Source organism: Monodon monoceros, unplaced genomic scaffold, assembly GCF_005190385.1.
Source record: "Monodon monoceros isolate NGI ecotype Baffin Bay Population unplaced genomic scaffold, NGI_Narwhal_1 Super_Scaffold_7, whole genome shotgun sequence".
Taxonomy (NCBI): domain Eukaryota; kingdom Metazoa; phylum Chordata; class Mammalia; order Artiodactyla; family Monodontidae; genus Monodon; species Monodon monoceros.
Genome location: NW_021703784.1, coordinates 29,183,607 through 29,209,422, shown reverse-complemented (window position 1 = coordinate 29,209,422; position 25,816 = coordinate 29,183,607). Strand labels below are relative to the sequence as shown.

At 36.4% G+C, this 25,816-nt stretch overlaps 1 protein-coding gene and 1 long non-coding RNA gene across 2 annotated transcripts in view; one reads left to right on the top strand and one right to left on the bottom strand.

Moving 5' to 3' along the window:
* Positions 1 to 25,816, top strand: part of DYNC2H1 (dynein cytoplasmic 2 heavy chain 1) — a 364,114-nt gene that overhangs the window by 312,330 nt on the left and 25,968 nt on the right. Inside the window, exons 85-86 of the mRNA XM_029208148.1 lie at positions 7,156 to 7,245; positions 17,477 to 17,586. Coding sequence (XP_029063981.1) covers positions 7,156 to 7,245; positions 17,477 to 17,586 — 200 coding nt within the window. The remainder of the gene's footprint in view (positions 1 to 7,155; positions 7,246 to 17,476; positions 17,587 to 25,816) is intronic.
* LOC114886953 overlaps positions 1 to 25,816 on the bottom strand; it is a 48,168-nt gene that overhangs the window by 16,694 nt on the left and 5,658 nt on the right. The gene's annotated exons all lie outside the window — the stretch shown is intronic.

Here is a 25,816-nt window from a genome sequence, read left to right as displayed (position 1 = left end):
AATGCTGGGCAGCACAGAGATCTGCAGCTCTCAGTCAGCCACTCAATCATCAGGGTGAACAACTGATACACTGCAACCATTCTGTATCTATACAGCCATTCTGTTTTTCACTTTCAGTGCAGTATTCCATAAATTACTTGAAATATCCTACACTTTATTATAAAATAGTCTTTGTGTTAGATGATTTTGCCCAACCATAGGCTAATGTAAGTGTTCTGGGCACGTTTAAAATAGGCTAGCCTATGCTATGATGTTTGGTGGTTTAGGTGTGTTAAATGCATTTTCAACTTGCAATATTTTCAACTTGCAGTGGGTTTATCTGCACGTGGCCCCACTGTAAGTCGAGGAAGGTCTGTATCAGATTTTGTTTATCCATTCATCCATCAATGGATTGCTTCTACTTTTCCAGACGTTTTATAACTTAGTATAATCTCTTCGTAAGTATTTTATAATTTTTTAATGGAAAACAGAAGTTACATGTCCTGAGAAAGCAAATGAGCCTCTTTAAAGGGAAGGCACAAAATAAAAAGATTTTTAAAATAGGATTCATATTTTAAAAGAAAATAATTCAGTTAAATAAATCTCTTGTATCTGAAAGTCCTTAGTTTGTTCTGGTGCTGTTTTATAGATTGTTTCTCTGTACTATTAAGAAAATTGAAATCTTTGGCTCTAAGTAAAGGTCTTAGTAAGATTAAATCAGAATGCATTCTAACTTTTATCACAAATTATCTTCTGAGTTGTACTTTCTCTTCCAAATAGAAGAGAGGCTATTCTATTAGACTCTCTCTATATAGTAAGGGCTCTATTATTAGGGTGTTTTACTCTGCAGCTATCTTTATCCTTCTGAAATATAACTCTCTAATCATGTATATGTGTGTAAAATGGATTTTAGCTAATTTAATTAATTGTACAAATTTGTAAGTTATGGCTAGTATAGGAGTTAGTGATAATTTGTATACTGCCCATATGCGTTAATCACTTCATGTGAAATTGAAATTACAATGAACTATATATTTTTTTCCTTTTTCCTTTCTCCTTTTCTTTAAAAAAAATGTAAACTGAATTCTGTTTTCCCACCTACAGTGAAATCCCAGTGCAACTTTTAGTGTTTGAAATAAATAGCAATTTCCATGCTGTCTCCCTGTGTCAGACACTGCAATAAGCTTGAGTCAGATGAAAGTTGATTCATTTCCAAAAACTATAATCCAGTGTTGGCTTAACTTCAGCAGTGTGCAGATACTGGATTACCAGTTTCTCACTCATGTGTGAGGATCAGCACGTCATTTTTATTAGTAGGATAGTGGTGTTTGTCAGTAGTATAGATAATTATGTTATTAAATGAAAAGGGAAAAGAGTTACTAACTGTGGTCCTTTTTTTTAAAGTTCATATAGTAAACATATTAAGGTTGCAGAGTGGAACTTAAAACATCCAAGATTATGTACTAGAATGTTTATTTGTGCAGGTCACTTAACCTTTCTCTACCTTAGTTTCTAAATGTTCGTAATGGGAGTAATAACTATCCATCTCAGAGGGTTGATGTGAAGTCTAAAGGGTTAATACAGGTGAAATGCTAAGAACAGTGCCTGCACATGTAAGTGCTGCACAAGTGTTTCTACAGTACCTTCCTAATTCACCTCTCTGACTGCAGTTTCATCACCCTAATGCTTGTTCTCCCTATTTCTACTAGGATAATCTTTCTAAAATCCAAATATGATTGTGTCACTTCCCTAGTTAAAGTGTAATTTAGTTTTATCGTTGCTTTCCAGATTAAGCTCCTCAGTATAAACATTCAAAAGCTTCATCGTCTGACCATCAGCCCAGTTGTCTCATGTCTTTTTTATTAATGCCCCTTCATTTTCTGACTGTCCTTCTTTACTTTACTGTAAGCTGTTTATCTTTTGAGACTCACCTCAAGCATTATCTCCACCAGAAAGCCTTTCCTGACTTTTGTCCTTAGGCACAGTTTGAATTTGGTGTACCTTACATCTGTGTTTCACGAGCACAGTACTTGTCATTATCAGGGAACTTACTGTATTGTCTGTAGCTGTCTTCTTTTATTATTTATTTCCCCCTCTAGTGCAAACTTCTGTGAACAGGGATTGTGTTATAACTTTGTATCCACAGGACCTAACAAATGATTGACAAATAGCAGCTATTTAACAGGTTATTGCTGAGTTGTCAGTTAATTACTTGATGCTTGAAAAAGAGTGAATTAGGAAATCTGCTTGTATCCTGTTTTGCTTTTATGACATCTTTCATGAAAAGCATGGGATAACAAAAAGTTTACATTTAGAGTTAGACCTGGGATCAAGTTCTCTACCATTTAGATTAAAAAAAAATAGTTAAATAAACCTACTCTAAGCCTTAGTTTCCCCATAATTATAACTTTAATTCCCAATACATAATTGTCATGTTGAATCTTCACGAAACTAGCAGCAACCTTCTGCAAAAAATATGTGCTTGATTACATGTACTCCTCCTTCATCAAAATCACACACAAAATCACACACCTTCCCTCCTACCTCTTTGGAGCAGTTTCTCAGAACTATCTGAAATGCTGTCTCCCGGGCTATAGTCCTCATTTTGCCCCAAGTAAAACTTAATGCACAACTCTAACATTGTGCATTTTTTTTCAGTTGACAAATCTCAAATGGTGTAATATAGAAATTACATTATAGAAATGTAAAATACGTTGGAGGCAGAATTAATGCTGACAGACTCTAGAGTTAGGTTACCTGGGTTCACATCTTGGACTTGCCATTTTCCAGCTCTGTGATTTTGGATATGCTGTTCTCTTTGTGTCTCCATTTTCTCCTCTGTGAAATGGAAATTACAATAGTACCTGCTTCCGGTACATATCCAGCACTCAGCACAGTTACTAACACATAAATGTTAGCTTAAAAAGTCCCCTCCAGTTATGTCTACCTTTGTCAAAATTCAACACAACTTTCAAAGCTTCACAGTACTTCCTTTACTAAGATTTCTTTGATTAAATCATTGTTTTCCTCTTAGCTGCAGAAACATGCTATATAAGTCATTCTTAAAACACCATCAGGGACATTAGCTGTGTATCTCCTTTACTGGTTTCTAATGCTCTTCAGGGTGAAGATTGTATTCCTCGTAGTCTTCTATCATATCACTATCATTTCATATTACTTCGGTCATATCACATATCATGTTGTAATTCTCTACATAGGATTTAGCACTGTGTAGTCTTTTTCTTATAATATATTTAGAAATAAGTATATTGCCTTTATCCCCCAGTAAAATGTAAGCTCCATGATAGCCAGGACCTTATAATGCCTGCACATTATAGGCTCTCAGTAATTGCTGAATGGTTGGACAATAAGGACTTGAATATGTATTGAATGAAAGTATTACATCTGACACTAATATTGATAGTTCTCTTAGTTAATCTATTGCTGTGTAATAAATTGCCCTAGAATTTAGTGACACAAAACAATGAAAAGTTATCACATTACAGTTTCTGTGAGTCGGGATCTGGGGGTAGCTTAGCTGGGTGTTCTGTCTTAGGGTCTCCCACAAGTCTGCAATTAGGTGTCACTAGGGCTGCAATTACTGCAGCCTCTCAGAGCACTTATGGGATGGCTGTTGGCAGCCCTCAGGTCCTCACTTATTGTTGACTGGACATATCAGTTCCTTGCTACATGGGCATCTCCATAAAGCAACCCACAGTATGCAACTTTTTCACACAGAGTGAACAAGGAAGAGATGAAGAGAAAGTGAGCTAGACAGAAGTCACAATATTTGTACCCTACTCTCAGAAGTGGCTTCTCATCACTTTTGCCATATTCTTTCCTTAGAAGCAAGTCCCTAAAACCAGTTCATGCTCAAGGTGAGGGAATTTCACAAGGATGGAGGTGAATGCCAAGTGGCAGGGGTCACTGGGAGCACCTTAAAGGTTGCCTACCAGTAACTTACTTTATGTAATTAAACACTATATAAAGGAGCTATCTTTCTACAACAGGAAAAGCATAAAACTTAGAATGTGAAAACCTGACCTATCAGCTATCTATTGCTACGTAATAAACTACCCTGAAACTTAATGGCTGAAAACAAGAACAATCATTTATTTAGCTCATGAGTGTGTGGTTTGGGCAGGGTCTGGTGGGGAAAGCTTGTCTTTGCTTCGTGTGACACCAGCTGAGTCAGTTCAGCTTAGAACAGGAGGTACTACTTAATGGATGCTCAGTCACGGGGCTGGCTAGGTGGCGCTGATTTTTGGCTGGTAGTTTATCGGGACTGATGGCTAGAGGCCTTGGTTGCTCTCTAGATGTCTCCACATGGGCCTCTCTATATGGACTACTTGGCTTCTTCACAACATGGTATCTTGGTTCTAAAAGTGTATACCCCAAGAAAGAGGAAATGAAAGCTGTGAATTTGTTAAGACCTAGATCTGAAAACTGATAAAGCGTCACTTCTCCCTTATTCTATTGGTCGGGTTGTCAAGGGGTGGGGTGGACATAGACCTCAACTCTCAATGGGAAGAGTATCAAGTAATTTTGGGACCATGTTTTGAAGCTGCTGAAGTCTGCCCTTTGGGCACAAATTATTTGCATTTCTCCCACATGTAAAATGCAGTCTTCTCCATCCAAGTTTCCCCAGATGTCTCATTCCTTTACAGCCTCAGGCCGGATGTTGTCATCAAAATCAGGTGGAAGCATGGGTGAGGCTTCTTGGGTTTGGTTCTTCAAAAACAGTTTCTCAAGCATGGTTTTCAACTAAAGACCTATGACGTGCAGAGATAAGTTATTGTCCCCTACAAACCCAATATAAAATGGTAGGACAGGTAACTGCAATAGACATTCCCACTCAAAAAATGAGGAAATGGGAGGCTCACATGTCCTTAGCAATTCTGAAATCTAAGCAAGCTTATGTTTTCAGTTCCTTTATTAGGATTCCATATTGTTCCCTGGGAATAATTATCCATGGCTCTTGGTTTTGCCCTCTGAGCTGTTGATTCTCGTCTCTTAATTATCCATACATTTCAATAAGATTTAGCCATGTTTGAAGCTGAGTGGTTTTCTCAACCTGCTTCCCACCCATAGGGATTCTGGGGTCCAAAGTTCTCTTTTAATTGTGCCCTCTTTTCCCCATTAATCCCAAACAGATGAAACTTACACCAGAACAGCATTCTAAGATTGTGAGTTTGCTTTGAATCTCATTGAGATTCACATTAGACAAAAACTATGGCCATAAATCTTGTGATAAGCCTTTTTCTCTACCTTAGGCTTCTTGTGTGTTGGCTGTGGGACAACACCCTTAAGATTCATTGAAGCCTTATTGTTTAACAGAAAGGATCTGCAAGGCATGCCCTTAAGGTCCCAAGAGTACTTTTGTCTGTCTGAGATTGTTTCCTCCCTTTCCTTTAAGTCCTCAAAGTCCCTTAGACCTCCACTATTCTCTTAGAAGCCCTTTATGTTTTCACTTACATTCTGTTGAAGGTTCTTGCAGCTTCAGCCCACCACCCAGTCTCAAATCTAGTGCCATATGTTTTAGGTTTTTGTTAAGGTAGAACCCTGCTTCTGGATACCAAAGAACTATATCAGTTAAGTCTTGCTGTATAACAAATCCCACCAAAACTTACCAGGTTAAAACATAATAATTTTTAAAAAATCATTTTATTTTAAGCTTACAGAGCTGAAATTTGGGTAGACCTTGGTAGAGAAAGCTTGTCTCTTCCACTCCGCTCACTCATGTGGCTGGCAAGTCAGTGCTGCCTGAGAGCTGGGAGCCTCAGTTCATCTCCACATGGGCCTCTCCAAAAATTGGACTTCACAATATGTTGGATGGGTTCCAAGATCAAGAGTCACAAAAGACAGGAAATACAAGAAACCAATTTCTTAAGACCTGGACCTGGAAACTGGAACCACATCACTTCTGCTATATTCACAGGACACTTATTTAAGAAGAAGAGCAGACTTCAGGTCTCCACAGAATTGTCAAAGGATTTAGGGGTCATATTTTAAAGTCATCACACCTGTTTCAGTTCACAGCATAGCTCCAGCACTTAGCTACCATATTCCTAAGAAGGCTTACTTCATTCACCTAGAGTAATTGAACTAGATGTTTTCTAAGGTCTTTTTTTCACTGTAAGGTTTGTTATCTTACAATTTCCATTTTCCATACATTGTTGATATACTCTAGCCTGGAGTAGTTTCTCAGCTATGTAATCAGACAGTGTTTTGGGTTAAGAAATTGATGCTCTCTCCTTATTATTCCACTGGAGAAAAATAAGTATTAAGCTTGAATGATAGTTACATAATATTTGAAAAATCCAGAAAACTCTCACAGAAAAGGAATATTATAATGAATGTATTAATGGAGAATGTCAGTTAAAGAAGGTCAGATATTAAAAAGGTAACTTTTTTAGAAAGGTTTTATTTATTTCTTTAATTTAGAGTATTTTCTGTTTTATTCTCTTTTTGTCATATATCTGGTGTGGTTTGGGAGATAAAATTTCTGTAATTCTGTAGGGACACAAGACTAGTTGTTTTTTGTCTTTACTACTTATAAAATGAATTTGTGAAATTTAATTTGATTTCATTACATATCATTTCAAGAAAACATGGTTTGCTACTTTCTATATACTGGTTTATGTTCATTTGTTTATTCTTTCAAGAATTTTTACTTAAAAATATTTCCTTTTAGAGAAACAGGTCAATTCATTCTGACTCTATTTATCATTCAATTTTAATGAGATAAGATCAAAGAAAAAGACATATCTTTTTAAAAAGTTTTTTTATTAATTTTTTTATGGAGTATGGTTGCTTTACAATGTTGTGTTCTCCTCCACTGCACAACAAAATGAATCAGCCATACACACATACAGATATCCCCTCCCTTTCGGACTTCCTTCCCATTTAGTTTACCACAGTGCATTAGGTAGAGTTCCCTGTGCTATACAGTATGCTCCCATCAGTTGTCTATTTTATACATACACTGGGATTGACACATATACATTATTGATATTATGTATAAAATAGAAAAAAGGCATATCTTAATGAAATGAATTCATGATACACATAATGTGAATTATGCCAAAGTATTTTCCCCATCACACTAATGTTAAAAGATCTTTTATATGTAATATTGTATATGTAAACTTAATTTTGATCCTTTTAAAATTGCAGTGTCCTCTCACATGGCAAAGCAAGTGGGAAGGTCCAGAAGATCCTTTACAATACCTTAGAGGTCTTGTAGCTCGTGCCCTTGCAATACAGGTAAGATGAAATTATTTAGTAATTGTATGACTGTATGACGATTGTACTATAAACTCTCATATTGTTAACCATTCTGCTAGCAACTAGTGAAAATATTATGATTTTGTTCATAGAGCACCTTATATTCCTTTCTTATTCTGTCATCTGTGATTTTACCTAGCACTCTTTAAAAAAAGACAAAACAAAAAGACTGTGTTCTCTCTGTGTAGTGTGGCTTTTCATAATTTTTGAGAATTTAGAGAAAAATCTACAATTTTAATATAGATGGATCGTATAGATGGTAACTGAAACTTATTCATAACTGTGACTAATTTGCTTTAGGGTATGTCCCCCCTACAGGGAGCTTCTTTTTTCTGTTTTGTTTTTTTCCAAATTGATCAAGTTTTTTCAGAGTGGCCCAGTCAGGTAAATGAAGGAAAATTGAACAGAATAAGGAATGATATAGACGGAGAAAGACAAGGTGATTTTTTTTTTAAGGAATAGCAAATGTTATAGGTCAGTTGGTGCATGCAATGTACCACTTTTCCTGTGTGGTTTTGCACTGTCTTACTGCCTTCTTCCTCTGCTTGTTACACTGCTTTCACAAATAACATTCTTTGTCATATCAGCTTATTAGGAGTAACTTGATCAGTGTCCTTCTAGATACAGCAATCCTCATTCACTTTTTCTTTTTAGTAGTGCACATACCTGTCCACATCTTTAACTTTTCCCTTAGCAGAACACCCTGCTTTTTACCTTACAGAGAAAATTCAAGCTATGAAATATGACCACTTGAAAATGCCTACCCTTCCCTCCCACCTACAAATTTGTCTAAACCCACCCTCATCATCTTTGTTCTAATACAAAAGTAGTTGACCTTCTGCTGTTGAAGCCTCATCCCTAGAGCTGTATACTTGATTTCATCTCCTCTCATCTCTTTAGACACTTCCTCTAGGGGGGCCTTGCCTTGTTGTGTAATTTCAACTTTTCCTCTCTTCTTACTCTATGCTGCCAGTCTGCCAATGGTACTCCTTTGAAGGGGCCAGAACTCATCTGAATGTTTATTTGGCTTCCAGTATAATCAACCTCTCAGTTGTAGGATTATTGAAGAAGAAACTACTGGATCTGAAAATGAGTTTAAAATTAGCAGGTAGAGAAGAACAAGGCAGGGACTTGGGTTTACCCATCTTCCTATCTACTGTGTATATGTCCAGATATAATCTATCAATAAATGCCAGAAAAATGGAGGGAAGGAAGGATAGAGAAGTCAGAAGAGGAAGGACAAATAGTCCATCGGTGCTCTTAGAAAAATACAGAAATGCTCTGAAGTCCTTGGTGTGTTATAATTGCATGGCTGTGATAATTTATCACTTAATATATGTATCAGTATTATTTGCATTAGATTATTTTATAAAGGGCAGAAACTTTATTTGCTGCCAATGGGTAGCTTTTATTACACTATACGTGTAAGTATGCTTAATAATTATGCTATGTGCATATAATAAATATATTATTGATACTGAAATTAATATCATTTAAAGCAGTTTTACATAAATTATTACAATTTTCTGGCATGATTATTCATACTGAGTATATTGTATACTGATCATCAAAACTGAAAACTTTTTCGCTGTGTGATTTTCTAAAAAGCTTTATAGGCATTTAGCCTTAATTATAATGATAAAATATCCTTTTAACCTTCAGGATAATTTTCAGGCTTGACCATAGTTTATCTTATCTTTCTACCTAGGGAATATGCAATAATTCATCATTTATGTCACCACTTAAGGATATATTTTTATTGTTTTCCTGCCTTAATATTTTTTTTTCAGTTATGAATGTACAGATATCTGCTTCCCTAAGATAACCTTTAGTGTTTGGCATTCACTTTCCATCTAGTCAAGGGTCTGCCAGGTCCTTTGATTTCATACATGCCTTTTATGTTTCACAGATAAGTAACCAGAGCAACTTACAAAGTTTAGAGGAACAGCGTGGCTACTTAGGTGGGGAAGAAAGGGCTGAGAATATTGGGAGGGCAGGGAGAATTAGAAGTACTATTTTCAGAGATCTGAGAAAATGGCAGCTTTTGGTTATTTATGAAAGTGTAATGATCAGACTGATTCCAAATAGGTACACAGCAGGTTGAGCCCAGTTCCAGCCATGGTTTAAAATCCCAGAGCCTTTCATTTAGGGCATAACATATAGGAAACAGAAGCTACTGAGAGTATTACACATAGTGCCTGATCAATACAGGGGTTTTGTGCAAATAAGGTGAGAGTGACTGGGTCAAGATGGCATTCATTTATTTAGTCAGTCAAACATAAGCAACAACTTTATGCTAAGCTCTGAGTGAAGTACTGGAGATAAAATGATAAGTAAATTGATACAGTTTCTGCCTCACAGAATTTAAATTTCTTACATTCATTCATTTAGCAATTAAAAATTCTATCTTGGTGCCATGCACTGTGCTGAGGTTGCTGAATATAGAATGGTAAACAAAATAGATATACATTGTGTCCCAAGGAACTGTCCTTACAATTTATCAGAAAAAATAGACAACCAAATAAACAGCAACAGTAAGAGTGACAAAGGAAGTCTAGTACTATGGGAGCAAATAGCAAGAGTACCTAACCTACATGGGAACAGGGAAGTGATGCTTAAGCGGAAAGCTTAGTAGGAATAGACCAAGCGAGGACAAGAGGAAAGGCTGTGCCAGACAAGAGGAAAGACTGTGCCAGACAAGAGGAAGGTCAGAGTCAAGAGTAAGCCATGCACTTTTAATAACTAAAAGCAGAGCATAGAGCGCAAGGAGGGGTGTTCAGAGATTAGGCTGGTGGAGCAGGAAAGGCCATGTTATGATACTGTATTAAGGGATTATATTTGATCATAAGGGCAAAAGGGAACACTGTGGGATATTAAGGAGAGAAATCAGATTATGTTTTAGAGGATCATTTTTCAATATGGAGAGAGTCTTACTCTACTGGGTGACATGGGTTTAAGACTGTCCTCTCAATGCTGGTGATTTAGAGAGAGCCAGAGAACCCTTACAAGCAGTCTCAGCCAAAGAGAGTCTTGCAGTCATTTATCCTATGGTCTCTAAGATCCTTTAGGGCAAGGACTTTAAAAAAAATAATAATTCCACTGTATTTCTAATACGTAGTGTACTGCCTTCTGAATAAATGAATGAACAAATGAATGGACTAGATATATAAATATAATATAATATATATAACATATTATTTCCTATTGAGACCCTAGAATTATTTTCCTGACTTCGAGTTTTTCTGCTCTTTCTTCAGAAATAACATCTGAGAGTTTCTTTGGTTCCTGATTTCCACTGTTTGTTTCCCCTTTGGCCTGCAGAATAGCCTCTGCAGAAGTTCTCCCTAGTATAGTCTGATTTTTCTGTGTTGATCATTTTAAATTCCAGCATGTTCTCTACCCAGTTCATAAATCTGTGGGGTCAGCATTTGCCTTTTTCCCTCTGTCTTCATATTTTCAACTTCTCACAGTTGGATCCCTTGACTCTACGCCTGCAATTTCTGTTCCAACCTAGCTCATGAGTTGATTCTATTTAAGGATGTAAGACCTTCATATCGAGTACCCAGTTAGGCCTGGGTGTGCTAAACAGACCCAGTATTCTGCACATGTTTAATGGGCTCCTGAATGTCTCATTTTACTTCTACTGCTAACCAAACTTGGGGTGCCATGTGTCATTGGCAAGCTTTCATGCCCATTTTTTAGGACTGAGCTTCTCTGTAGGTTCTTTCTTTCATTTTAAAATTTATAGTGACTTCTTGAACTCTACACAATTTTTTTGGCCTAACTCGAGCCAGTGGCTGGTACACTCATATACTACCAAATCCTGCCACCCATCATTCTTATGATGGAATCTTGTTTATATCAACTGTTAAGGTCCTTGAAATCTGGGGAGATTTAAGCAATAAAAAGAATTAGTTATTATTGTTGTTATTATTATTAATAAATGCCATTCAGCATGACATATAAACTATCCTTAGAGTTTATCAGGAAAGACAACAAATAAGCCACAACAATCAAAATGATAAAGGAAGTGCAGTACTCTAGGAATAAATAGCAGAAGTACTACAACCTAGAAGCACTTAATGCTATCTCCATTCCTGTAATGGCCTGAATTAAGTCTGAATTAGGCCTTATTTGGGCACTGTGTAGTAGACTATACCAAAGTACCTTTTCTATCAGCAGACGCTAATGTTATGTTGCTTCCTTCCATCCCCTCCCACTGTGGAACGCTGGGAAGCATATTTTTCCCTAGTATAGGCATCAGCCCCTTCACTCTTATGTTTTTCTGAGATTCTTTTTAGGTGCTGCTTCCTATTTTTTGTTCAAATATTCAGGCACACAGTTTCTCACATGTCTGCAAAGATGCTTGTTGTTAGCCACATAGATTGCTTTAACTTTTTCACTTTGCATTTTACTTCTATGGCCCACTTCAAGAAAACTAATTCTTCTCTGAAAAAAAAATATCTGTGAGCCTCTAGCTCTTATTTCTTCCCCTTTAATCCTAATTATCACTAATACATCAGACTGGCATTTCTAGATCTAGAAATGTGGCTCGTTACACCCTTTTTGGGTTCAGCTAAATGGCTCTTCTCACTTCCCTAGCAGTAAAATGTACTAGTGACCTATATCTGAGCTTCAGATCACTTTCTTTTCTTTCAGTGCACCACTTCAAACATATACTCAAACTTTTTAAATGATCAAATGAAGGATAGAAAGAAAAATGAATATTTATAAGAACTGAGCGTATTTTGGATCTCAGGCATACATGTACTTTAGACACAATCTAGTAATATTTATAATATATGAGGTACATATTTTTATTTCCATTTTTAAAGATGCGAAAAGTAAAACCCCATATTCAAGAATAGTTTACAAAATGTGTATGATAAATGATAGAACTCACACTCAAATTCCCTTTCTATAATATCTCAGAGTTTTTGATATCTATCAGCAACATTTTTAAAAGATGTTTCTACCCCTTGAAACCTTTGTATAAGTTGGCCTCAAGGTCACCACACACTTCTGTTTTTTTTATCTGTCTATTTCTCTGGCTTTTCTATTCCCTCATCTCTAATTGGATTCCCTAGAGCACAGTCCTCTGTCCTTTTCTATCTGTACTCCACCCATAGTGATCTCATGCCTATGAATCCCATCTAAACTTTTATTATTCTCAGATTTATAGCTCCAGCCCAGTATTCTCCCCTAACTCTGGTGTATACTCAGTATTTTCACTTGGATGTTTAATAAACATCTCAAACTTAACATATTCAAAACTGAACTCCTGCCCTTTACTGAAAAACTTGTGCTACCCGCAGTCTTTCCCGTAAAAGTAAATGACATCTCCACCTTTCTTGAGGCATAGGCACAAGGTCTTGGAATCATTGTTAACTCTTCTCTCATACACTGCATCCATTCAATCAGAAAAATTACCTTGGCTGTACGTTCAAAATATATTCTGAGGCACCTCTCACCACTTTCACTGCTACTACCTTGATTGAAGTCATTATTGGTGCAGCTGCCACCTGACTAGTCCTGCTTCCACCCTGGTCTCCTTTCTGGGCAGTTCTCAACCCAGCAGTCTAAATATTCTGCTTAAAGCATCAGATTATATCACTCCTCTCTTGGAAATTTCCCCACGGCTTCTCGTCTCATCCAGAGTAACAAAATCCTTACAGCAACCTACAAGATCTGGCCCGTTTACCTCTCTGATTTCCTCTCCTACTTTTTGCTTCCTTATTTATTCTCTTCCAGTCATACTGGTCTCCTTGCTTTTCAATGAACAGCCTGGCACACTCCCTCAAAGGGACTTTATTCTTCCTGTTTCCTCTACCTGGAATGCTCTCCCTCAGATATCTGCAAGGAAGTTTCATTTTTCCTTGTTTCTTCTTTTTTTTTTTTTCAAGGAAAGAAGTTTCTTTATCCCTTCAGGACCATCCTATTTCAGATTGTAACCCTCCTCTTCCTTGATACTTTACATCCTGTTTCCCTTTTAAATTTTTTTCCATAGCCTATATCTCCACCTAATAGTGTATATATTTTACTTGTTTGTTTGTTTGTTTTCTCTGTATTCCTCCACTAAAATGGAAGCTTGATAAGGGCAGAGATTTTTGTCTGTTTACTGCTCTATCCAAGCATGTAAAACAGTGGCTTACACAAGTAGGTTTTTCAATAAATATCTGTTGAATAAATGAATGATTCAGTCAATCTTAGGGTTATTCTCAAGCAAACTGACATAAATCTCTTTCATGCTTCCCAATCATCATGATTCATACACCTGCTGAGATGTATTTTTGTAGTACCCATGAGATATTTCTGAGATTTTAGCTTCTATTTAAATCTACCCAATGAACACTATTGTTCAACTTTATACTCTGTTCCACCATCTAACATTTGAAGGCTTGTTTCATTTTCTCTTAAGATCTTGAACTTTAAAAGTAATTTTATTAAAATTACATTGTTTACTTTTCTTTCATTTTCTGACGTGTCTTAATCTATTTTGCAAGGTTCTGCAATACTTTGCATTCCTGAGAAGGGAATCTCTTTTTTTCCCCCAACTCAGTAACTTTCACAGTCATTACTGCAATGTTTTACACATACTGGGTACTCCGTAAAAATATTCATAGGAAAAGTTACATAAACAAAATTGAAAAAATTGTCTGTATGTGGTCAAAAACCTCCAGCATCCCTATTTTCATGTACTATACTCAGCTAGAAGAGCTACCTTACGGGTATTTTTTATTCATATTCTTTAATTTATTCATCATTTGGTGAATGGCTATTGAATTTTTATTATGTGCCATTCATTGCTCTGCCAATAAGAATCTCTACATTTAGTGGAGATATATAATAAATAAATACATTAAATTAGAATTGCATAGAAAAATACATCTTCGCCAAAACCCTGAGATTTAAGATTAACATACAGTCAAACTTTAAATTGGATTATCACCATTATAGAATGAACTTAGGGTATAGTATATCTGAAATTTTATCCAATAAAATATAGCTATTACTATAGCAGTAGAATTACAGAATTTTAGGCGTCAGATTTTGTACAGGGACAATAATTTCTCAATACTGTCAGCTGATTACTTCTGCCTATAGTCAACTCTCTTGCACATTTGGAATACTAAACAGTAGTCTATGATGATTGGCAGTTTTATAGAAGCAATCCTATAAACCATGCTATTTGTACTGCTTGCAGAAGATAAATCTTGGGTCTAGAAATGTGACAATATAGCAACATAATTGGCTTTCAAGATAACAAAGTCTTCTCTGAATTTTTATCTGCATCTCAGCTTTTATCACATGCATACCAATTTCAGCAGCTTCCTGGAGTATCACAGTAAGAGGATCTTTACAGCAGAAAACATGCAGAGAATTTAAACTCTTAAGACAAGTTTGGGTTTTTGAAGAACTGGCAGGTTCTAGCAAACAAATTACTTTCCCTGAAAGTAACCGGTGATTGTTAGTAACATCTGCTATGTTGGTACCCTTATTTTCAAAACACTGTTTCAAGGCTTTCCTTGCTTTATACAGCCATTTTTACCACTTAAAGTCTTCTATTACATCTGGTATGAACATAGTTTATTAGTATAAAACAAGACAATTGAAAAATGCCTTTTATGTCATATAGTTTTATCTTTGGTTAAAGAAGAAGAATGAAAGTAGTTGACAATTTTTCTGCTATAGTCAATAAGTCTGTCCTATCAAATACTGTTATTATTTCTGAAAACCCAGTGGAAAGTTATGAACAAAACATGTGTACCTTTGATTCCTAAATCAGCCATAGTCCTCACCACTATTCCATTGTCAATGATAAGTGCATGCTGATTTTCCATTCTATAATGTATCTTCTATCAGGTTCACTTTGTTGTTAGCTATTTGCAGCTGGAAAACTCTTCACTAGCAAGAAAAGCAGCGATTGGTTTCATTGTTAATTTACACATTGTCACGCTTTAAAAGGACTTTAAGATATATATGCTTATCTAATTGTCTATTGCACATAATATTAAAGTAGAATATTTAATATTACTACCAATAATATTAACTTGTTTGTGAATAGTAAAAATAGTTTAGGAAAATATATTTCAGTAACATGTTTTCTAGGAAGAACCTTGAACATAAGGGGTCTATAGCTTAAAGAAATCTCAAAACTCCTCATACTTCATGTCCTGAAAATGATTGTTAATCTATATTAATGATTTTGTCAGGCTTTTTTTTAAACCTCCACAAATTCGAAACCTCAATGAAAAATTGTTCCTAAATAAATATTCCTTTTAATGTCTATTGTTTTGAAATTGTAAAAGTGAGAAAATAAATATTTGATGTATCTAATTTTTCTTTACTTTTTTCTTTTCTGTATTTTTAAAAATTGTTTATGCCTAGATTGAAGATGATTTATATTGGATTTTTTTGTAAATGATATTAGGACCTTGTTTCTCCTTGAGAAAATTCAAGATGGCAAAGCTAATATTTCATTGTTACTTCATTCTCACAAGATAGAAAGTATTCCCAACTAGAACTTGAAGGACTCATGTTAAATAAAACTAAGTAACCTACAATTAAATTTTGTTCTTAATAATAATTTTATTTAGTGTTGCAAATGCAAGTATGTCAAACAATTTTACAAAGGTCTGAATTTCAAGATAACCAAATATGTATATTATTCTTCATATTAGTTAAATTTTTATTAATATTTCTTGACTAAAATGCTTCCAACATTTTTCCTTACACTTGTCTAGCTATTGTAGTCTCTCAATATTTGTAATAATTATCAATTTCTCTATTTATTGAACTCTAGAGTTCTTCATTTTCTTATATAAAATTAACAGTTTTCACGATTATTTTTAAAACTTTACTCTTGCAATAATAAACTCTCATTTATAGTTTAGAGCAAGAGAATTTCAACCTATAGCGCACATAGGGAGTTATTTTCACTCCAAGTGGCATGTAAAATGCCCATTTATATGTGATAGTAAATAATCTAATATTTTAAATAAATCTAAATGTCATACCTTGTTGGCATTTGTAACATTGTTACACTTATTAGATAGGGTAGTAACATCTGTGCTTATACACATATTTATATTATTCATTTCTGGGAATGTCAGGACATTTTTAAAGTAAGCATCTATTTATTGGGCCTACCAGAAGGTGAAGGCAAATAGTAGATCTTGATGAAATATTGAAGCCAAACTGAACTTTATATCTAATAAATATCAGTATGCTGTAGAGAAAATTGATGTAGATTAAAGGAATTAGAAAGTTAATGGGTTGAAAAGGGTGACACTTCAGCATGAGTGATCCGGTAAGGCCACTTAGGAGGTGATATTTAAACAGAGACTTGAATGAAGTAAGAAAGCAAATCATGAACATATCTGAGGGAAAAACAGACGTAGGCAGGGAACAGGCTAACTAGTTAAGAGGTTATTGCAGTAATCCAAGTGATAATATGGTGGTGTTATGGATTAGGGTGGTGGATGTGGAAATGAAGAAGTGCTAAGATTTTTATATCAGACCTGTGAATTTGGCTGTGGGACATGGGAGAGATGTAAAAAATAATTTCAAGGTTTTGGCCTGAGCAATCAACTGAATTTCTCACTGAGCTGAAGGATTCTGGTGATAAAGAAGATTTCCTAGGGAAGAGGAAGGTGGTCTTGCAAGTTTAGAATTCTGATTTGAACATGTTTAGATAACTGTTAAACATCATGGTGGAAATGTCAGAAAAGTAAGTGACAGGAAACAGGTAGGAAGGAGTAGCAGATATAATGTTGGGAATCATAAGCATACTGGTCTTTAAAACTATAGGATTGACCAAGTAATGGTCCTGAGTACACCCCAATATTGGGAATTCCAGGAAAGGAGGAGGAGTCAATGATGGACGCCAAGAAGTTATAGTCAGGAAGACAGAAGAAATACCAGGAGACTGTAGTGATTGAGAAGCCAAGAGAAGAAAGTGTTTTAAGAAGGTCAAAGTGTTTTAAAAAGGTCAAATACTATAGATGAAATTAGACAATTTTTTTTGTTATGAAGTGGCACAGATAAATATCAATAGGATAATAGCTGGTGAGAAGAAGGACCAAGAGAGGGTATTTTTTGGTTTGGTTTGGTTTTTAGTGGGAACTATTTCACCATATCTGTATCCAATCTTTATCTTTCAAGTTTGCAAAGTTTTTAAATGTGTGTTCGTGTATCTCCCTCCTCCTAGAACTGGGTAGAGAGAGCTGAAAACCAGACTCTTCTCGCCGATACACTTGACCTATCAGAACTCTTCCACCCAGACACATTTCTCAATGCGCTTCGCCAGGAAACTGCAAGGTAAATAGAATGAAATACTTATTTGTCTGAGAGGGTAATTATACTTTGATTTGTTCACTTCTGATCACATTCCCTTGATTGTCAAGAAATAAATTTATTGTTGAATCCAGACAGTTGTGTTATTTCTTAATACTTGACGTTTAATAACAGTAAACTTCTAGTTTAGAGAACACTGCTTTCAATTATGATGTGTTTTATATTAGAATTGAAAAAGGCAAAACATAATTTTTAAAATTTTGGTCATTTATTTATCTAGACCTATTGTGTCCAATATGGTAGGCAGAAGTCAAATGATGCTATTTAAATTTAAATGATTTATTCCTGATATTAGTGGATATGGTTTCAGTTTTTCACCATTCAGAATGATGTTGGCTGAGGGTTTGTCATATGTGGCCTGTATTATGTTGAGGTAAGTTCCCTCTGCCTACTTTCTGGAGAGACTTTATCATAAATTGGTGTTGAATTTTGTCAAAAGCTTTTTCTGCATCTGTTTAGATGATCGTATGGTTTTTCTCCTTCAATTTGTTAATATGGTGTATCACATTGATTGATTTGCGTATATTGAAGAATCCTTGCATTCCTGGGATAAACCCCACTTGATCATGGTGTATGATCCTTTTAATGTGCTGCTGGATTCTGTTTGCTAGTATTTTGGTGGATATTTTTGCATCTATGTTTACCAGTGTTATTGGCCTGTAGTTTTCTTTTTTTGTGACATCTTTGTCTGGTTTTGGTATCAGGGCCTCATAGAATGAGATTAGGAGTGTTCCTCTCTTTGCTATATTTTGGAAGAGTTTGAGAAGGATAGTATTCACCTGTAAAGCCATCTGGTCCTGTGGTCTTTTCTTTGTTGGAAGATTAATCACAGTTTGTTGGAAGATTTTTAACACAGTTTCAATTTCAGTGCTTGTGATTGGTCCATTTATATTTTCTATTTCCTCCTGGTTCAGCCTCAGAAGGTTGTACTTTTCGAAGAATTTGTCCATTTCTTCCAGTTGTCCATTTTACTAGTATATAATTGCTTGTAATAATCTCTCATGATCCTTTGTATTTCCGCAGTGTCAGTTGTTACTTCTTTTTCATTTCTAATTCTATTGATTTGAATCTTCTCCCTTTTTTTCTTGAAGAGTCTGGCTAATGGTTTATCAATTTTATTTATCTTCTTAAAGAACCAGCTTTTAGTTTTATTGATCTTTGCTATCGTTTCTATCACTGTTTACAGATGACGTGATACTTACTATACACAGAGAATCCTAAAGATGCTACCAGAAAACTACTACAGCTAATCAATGAATTTGGTAAAGTAGCAGGAAACAAAATTAATGCACAGGAATCTGTTGCATTCCTATACACTAATGATGAAAAATCTGAAAGAGAAATTAAGGAAACACTCCCATTTACCACTGCAACAAAAAGAATAAAATACCTAGGAATAAACCTACCTAAGGAGACAAAAGACCTATATGCAGAAAACTATAAGACACTGATGAAAGAAATTAAAGATGATACAAACAGATGGAGAGATATACCATATACTTGGACTGGAAGAATCAACATTGTGAAAATGACTATACTACCCAAAGCAATCTACAGATTCAATGCAATCCCTATCAACCTACCACTGGCATTTTTCACAGAACTAGAACAAAAAAATTCACAATTAGTATGGAAACATAAAAGACCCTGAATAGCCAAAGCAATCTTGAGAAAGCAAAACAGAGCTGGAGGAATCAGGCTCCCTGACCTCAGACTATACTACAAAAGCTACAGTAATCAAGACAGTATGGTACTGGCACAAAAACAGACATGTAGATCAATGGAACAGATAGAAAGCCCAGAGATAAACCCACTCATATGGTCACCTTATCTTTGATAAAGGAGGCAAGAATATACGACGGAGCAATGACACTCTCTTCAATAAGTGGTGCTGGGAAAACTGGACAGCCACATGTGAAAAATGAAATTAGAACACTCCCTAACACCATACACAAAAATAAACTCAGATGGATTAAAGACCTAAATGTAAGGCCAGACACGATAAAACTCTTAGAGGAAAACATAGGCAGAGCACTTTATGACATAAATCACAGCAAGATCCTTTTTGACCCACCTCCTAGAGAAGTGGAAATAAAAACAAAAATAAACAAATGGGACCTAATGAAACTTCAAAGCTTTTGCACAGTAGAGGAAACCATAAACAAGACGAAAAGCCAACCCTCAAAATGAGAGAAACTATTTGCAAACATAGCAACTAACAAAGGATCAATCTCCAAATATACAACTCATGCAGCTCAATATCAAAAGAAAAACCCAATCCAAAAATGGGCAGAAGACCTAAATAGACATTTCTCCAGAGAAGATATACAGATTGCCAACAGACACATGTAAGGATGCTCAACATCACTAATCATTAGGGAAATGCAAATCAAAACTAAAGTGAGGTATTGCCTCACAGCAGTCAGAATGGCCATCATCAAAAATCTACAAACAATAAATGCTGGAGAGGGTGTGGAGAAAAGGGAACCCTCTTGCACTGTTGATGGGAATGTAAATTGATGCAGCCACTATGGAGAACCGTATGGAGGTTCCTTGAAAACTAAAAATAGAACTACCATACAACCCAGCAATCCCACTACTGGGCATATACCCTGGGGAAACCATAATTCAAAAAGAGTCATGTACCACACTGTTCATTGCAGCTGTATTTACAATAGCCAGAACATGGAAGCAACCTAAGTGTCCATTGACAGATGAATGGATAAAGAAGATGTGGCACATATTACAAGGGAATATTACTCAGCCATAAAAAAAAACGAAATTGAGTTGTTTGTAGTAAGGTGGATGGACCTAGAGACTGTCATACAGAATGAAGTAAGTCAGAAAGAGAAAAACAAATACCATATGCTAAGGCATATATATGGAATCTAAAAAAAATAGTTCTGAAGAACCTAGGGGCACAACTAAAATAAAGTCACAGACATAGAGAATGGACTTGAGGACAGAGGGATGGGGAAGGGTAAGCTGGGATGAAGTGAAAGAGTGGCATGGACATATATACACTACCAAATTTAAAATAGCTAGTGGGAAGCAGCCTCATAGCACAGGGAGATCAGCTCCCTGCTTTGTGACCACCTAGAGGGGTGGGATAGGGAGGGTGGGAGGGAGATGCAAGAGGTAGGGGATATGGGGATATATGTATACATATAGCTGATTCACTTTGTTATACAGCAGCAACTAACACAACGTTGTAATGCAATTGTACTCCAATAAAGATGTAAAAAAAAAATTAAATGATTTAAAGTTAAAATGGATTAAGGAGACTAGATGGTTGCATAAGAGGATGTGACCCTCATCTTCTCCCCTGAACAAATCCGAAACACATCTACAGGAGGAGCATTTCTCAGTGAAAACTAACTGGAACTGGTAGAAGGACTCCTTTAAAACCGAGGCTGTAAGAAGAATACACATGTAATCAGGTAGGAAGGGAAGAAAAGCAATCAAATTAGGAGCTGTGCCCCAGAGAGGGGACTCAGAGGAAAAGGGTGATTATATGGTCAGACCCTAGCCCTGGGGAGTGAGTGGGTCAAGCCACAGACTAGGCATCCCAGTCCTGGGGTCCTACATGGAGGAAATAAGCCCCCTCACTGGTTGGAGGAACACTGTGACAGTGTGACAGATAGAAGGGCTGGGAGGATCCTGGGCTCCATTCAAGAGGAGTGTGTGTGCACTGGCTAGCCTCTGGGGCAAGGTGGAGAGAGGTCTGCTCTAATAGCTGCTGAGTTTCCCGTGACTGCCTCCTCATACACCCCAGACTGAGCTAAGCAAAAGCTCTGGCCCCTCTTAGTCCATGCCACAGTATGGCACTGGATCTGGGGTGGCCAGGACCAGGGAAAAGACTTGACTTTGGGATGCAGAGGTGATTTAGTCCCAGGGTGGACCCTGGGTGGGCTGTGGTGGCCATTGTTGGCACTTACTCAAGTGGTGCCCTAGAAGCAGTCCAGAGGGCAGCCGCTGTACACCACAGCTCAACCCACCACCTTGCCCCAGTATACACAGAGAAACCACAGAGGCCCTGCCTCCCCTTTGGGGCACAGAGGAGGTTGGAGATAGTGATCAGTTGTGAGAGACAAAGAGGTCTTGCCCCCACGGCAGGGAAGAGAGGTCTGCTCTAGTGGCTGCCTGTTTTCCTCCAACCACCTCATCTTGTGCCTCAGCTCAAGCTAAGCAAATGGTTGGGCCCCACTTAGTCCATGCCACAGCACAGCCCTTGATCTGGGGCAGCTGTGACCAGGGAAAAGACTCAACCACGGTCTGTGGCTGAGCAGAACCACAGATGCCTGCACAGACAACACATTGGACTGCTGTATGCACATGAGCCTCACTTGATTCAGCACTCCCCTCCTGGGACAAAATTCCTGGTGTGGGGAGTGGGGAAAACCCACACTTAAAGGAAATGGAGCCAGTTCGAGCCTGACACACAGGTCTTCTTCTGCAGCAACATGGGATCAGACCCCAACCCTGGGAGGGCAGTGATGGTTACTGACCAGAGAAGAAGCCTTGCCTCACACCCCAGGCCAGCTCTGTCTCCAGCCCCACCACTTACCAAGGCGATAGCTGCCAGCACACTCTGAGGAAAGACATGACTGGCATCCACATCAAATCCAGCCCTCCCACCAAGGGCATTGAACATGTGTAGTCAGCATAGAGACACTCAAACATAAGAACACCCCTTTAAGATGAAATAGGTAACTGTTTCACCTAAATTCATAGAGGCAGAGAAAGTTAAGTCTAAAATAATGAAAAGGCAGAGGAACTACTCTCAATTGAAAGATCAAGAGAAAAAATAAATAATGAAAGAGAAATAAACAATTTACCAGATAAAGAGTTAGACACATTGGTAGTGAAAATGTTACTTGAATTAGGAAAAAGAATTGATCTAAAAAATGAACATGTTCTCAAGGATCTAGAAAATATAAAGATCCAGTCAAAAATAAATAATTTAATAGCTGAAATAACACATTAGAAGGAATGAATAGCAGACTAAGTGATATAGAAGAATGCATAAGTGATCTGGAAGACAGAATAATGGAAACCATCCAATCAGAGCACCAGGAGAAAAAAAAAAATTTTTTTTAAAAGCAATCTAAGAAACATGTCTGATAACATTAAGTGTCCCAACTTTCGCATTTTAGTGGTTCCAGAAAAAGGAGAGAGAGAGAAGGAGAGTGAAAATGTATTTGAGGAAATTGTGTCTGAAAACTTCAGAAACCTGAAGAAGGAAATAGATATCTAGGTACAGGAAGTACAGAGGGTCTCAAACAAGATGAACCCAAACAGACACACACCAAGATATATCATAATTAAAATGAAAAAATTTAAAAATAGAGAATTCTAAAGGCAGCAAGAAAAAAATAGAGAGCCATACACAAGGGAATCCCCGTAAGGCTATCAACTGATTTCTCTGAAGAAACATTGCAGGCCAGAAAGGATATATTTAAAATCCTGAAAAGGAAACACCTGCAAGCTAGGATACCCTACGCAATAAAATTATCATTTAGAATAGAAAAAGAGATAAAGAATTTCTCAGACAAGCAAAAACTAAAAGAATTCATCAATACTAAACCTACCCTAAAAGAACTGTTGAAGGAACTCTAAATGGAAAATAAGTAAGAATCTATAGGAAATGGAAAATCCCAGTAGGAAAGATAAATATATAGTAAATGTTGAAGATCACTTAAATAAGTCAGTACATAGATTAAAAGACAAAAAGTGTAAAAGCAACTATAACTACGACAAACAGCTAAGGGATAAACATGAAGATGTAAAATATGACACAAAAAACAAAAATGTCAGGGAGGGTAGTAAAAATGTATACCTTTTAAAATGGTTTGAACTTAAATGACTGTCAGTTTAAATCAAGTAGATATAATTATGGGTCAACACACATGAACCTAGGGTAGCCACAAATCAAAAACCTACAATACATACACAAAAACTAAAAAGAAAGGAACACAAGCATAGTACTAAAGAAAATTGTCTAACCACTAGAGAAGAAACAAAGATGTGAACAGAAAAAGCTACAAAAGCAGCCAGAAAACAAGTAATAAAATGGCAATACATACATATCTATTAATAATTACTTTAAATGTCAATGGACTAATGCTCTAATTAAGTGGCTTATTGGATACAAGAACAAGACCCTTCAATATGCTGCCTGTAAGAGACTCACTTAAGGGCTAAAGATACACACAGACTGAAAGCGAACAGGTGCAAAAAAGATATTTCATGCAAACAGAAGCAACAAGAAAGTGGGGGTAGCAAAACTGATGTCAGACAAAATAGATGTTAAAACAAAGGCTATAACAAAAGACAAAGAAGGGCATTATATAATGATAAAAGGATCAATACAAGAAGAGGATTTTACACTCGTTAACGTATATGCACCCAATACAGGAGCACCTAAATATATGAAGCAAATACTAACAGATATGACGGGATAACTTGACAATAATACAATAATAGTAGGGGACTTTAATACCCAACTGACATCAATGGACAGATCATCCAGAAAGAAAATCAAAAAGACAACAGAGGTCTTAAATGACACAATAGAACATTTGCACATAATTGATACCTACAGGACATTATATCCAAAAACAGGAGAATACACATTCTTTTCAAGAGCATATGGGATATTCTTCATGAGAGCTCACATACTAGATCACAAAACAAGCATCAGTAATTTAAGAGGATAGAAATTATATCAGGCATCTTTTTTCTGACCACAATGGTAGGAAGCTAGAAATCAACTTCAGAAAGAAAAATGGGAAAAGAACAAACATATAGAGACTAAACAACATGCTACTAAAAAACCAATAGGTCAATGAGGAAATCAAAGAGGAAAATACCTTGAGACAAATGAAAATGGAAACAAAACACTCGAAAATCTATGGGATGCATCAAAAGCAGTTCTAAGAGTTGATACTGATACAGGCCTTCCTCAAGAAACAAGAAAAATCTCGGGCTTCCCTGGTGGCGCAGTGGTTGAGAGTCTGCCTGCCGATGCAGGGGGCACGAGTTCGTGCCCTGGTCCGGGAAGATCCCACATGCCGCAGAGCGGCTGGGCCCGTGAGCCATGGCCGCTGAGCCTGTGCTTCCAGAGCCTGTGCTCCGCAACGGGAGAGGCCACAACAGTGAGAGGCCCGCATACCGCAAAAAAAAAAAAAAAAAAAAACCTCAAATAAACAACCTAACATACCACCTAAAAGAATTAGAAAAAGAAGAATTAGCAAAGCCCAAAATCAGCAGAGGAAAGGAAATAATAGAGATCAGAGGGGAAATAAGTAAAATAGACATAAGAAGAAAACAATAGAAATGATTAATGAAACCAAGAGCTGGGTTTCTAAAAAGATAAACAAAATTGATAAGCCTTTATCCACGCTCACCAAGAACAAAAGAGAAGACCCAAAAAAATAAGAAATGAAAGAGGAGAAATAACAACCAATACCACAGAGATTAAAAAAAAAAAAATCACAGGAGAATACTACCAACAGTTATATGCCAACAAATTGGACAACCTAGAAGAAATGGATGAATTTCTAGAAGTATACAGCCTGCCAAGACTGACTTAAGAAGAAACAGATGATTTCAATAGACCAGTCACTAGTAGTGAAATTAAATTTGTAATAAAAATACTCCCAGCCAGCAAAAGTCCAGGACTAGGTGGCTTCACAGGGGAATTCTACCAAACATATAAAGAAGAACTAATACCTGTCCTCTAAATCTATTCCCCAAATTCAAGAGGATAGAACATTCCCAAATTCATTCTACAAGGCCACCATTTCTCTGATAACCAAAAGCAGCCAAAGACTACTACAAGAAAGAAAATTACAGGCCAATTGATGAATATAGGATGTAAAAATCCTTAACAAAATATTAGCAAACCAAATCTAACAATATATAAAAAGGCTCATACACCATGAAAAAATGGGATTTATTACAGAGTCGCAAGGATGGCTCAACATTTGCAAATCAATTAATGTGATACACCACATTACCACAAGAAAAGGCACAAATCAAATTATCATCTCAATAGATGCAGAAAAAGCATTTAACAAAATTCAACATCTGTTCGTGATAAAAACTCTCATCAAAGTGGATATAGAGAGAACATACCTCAACATAGTAAAGGTCATTTATGACAGACCTATAGCCAGCATCATACTCAGTG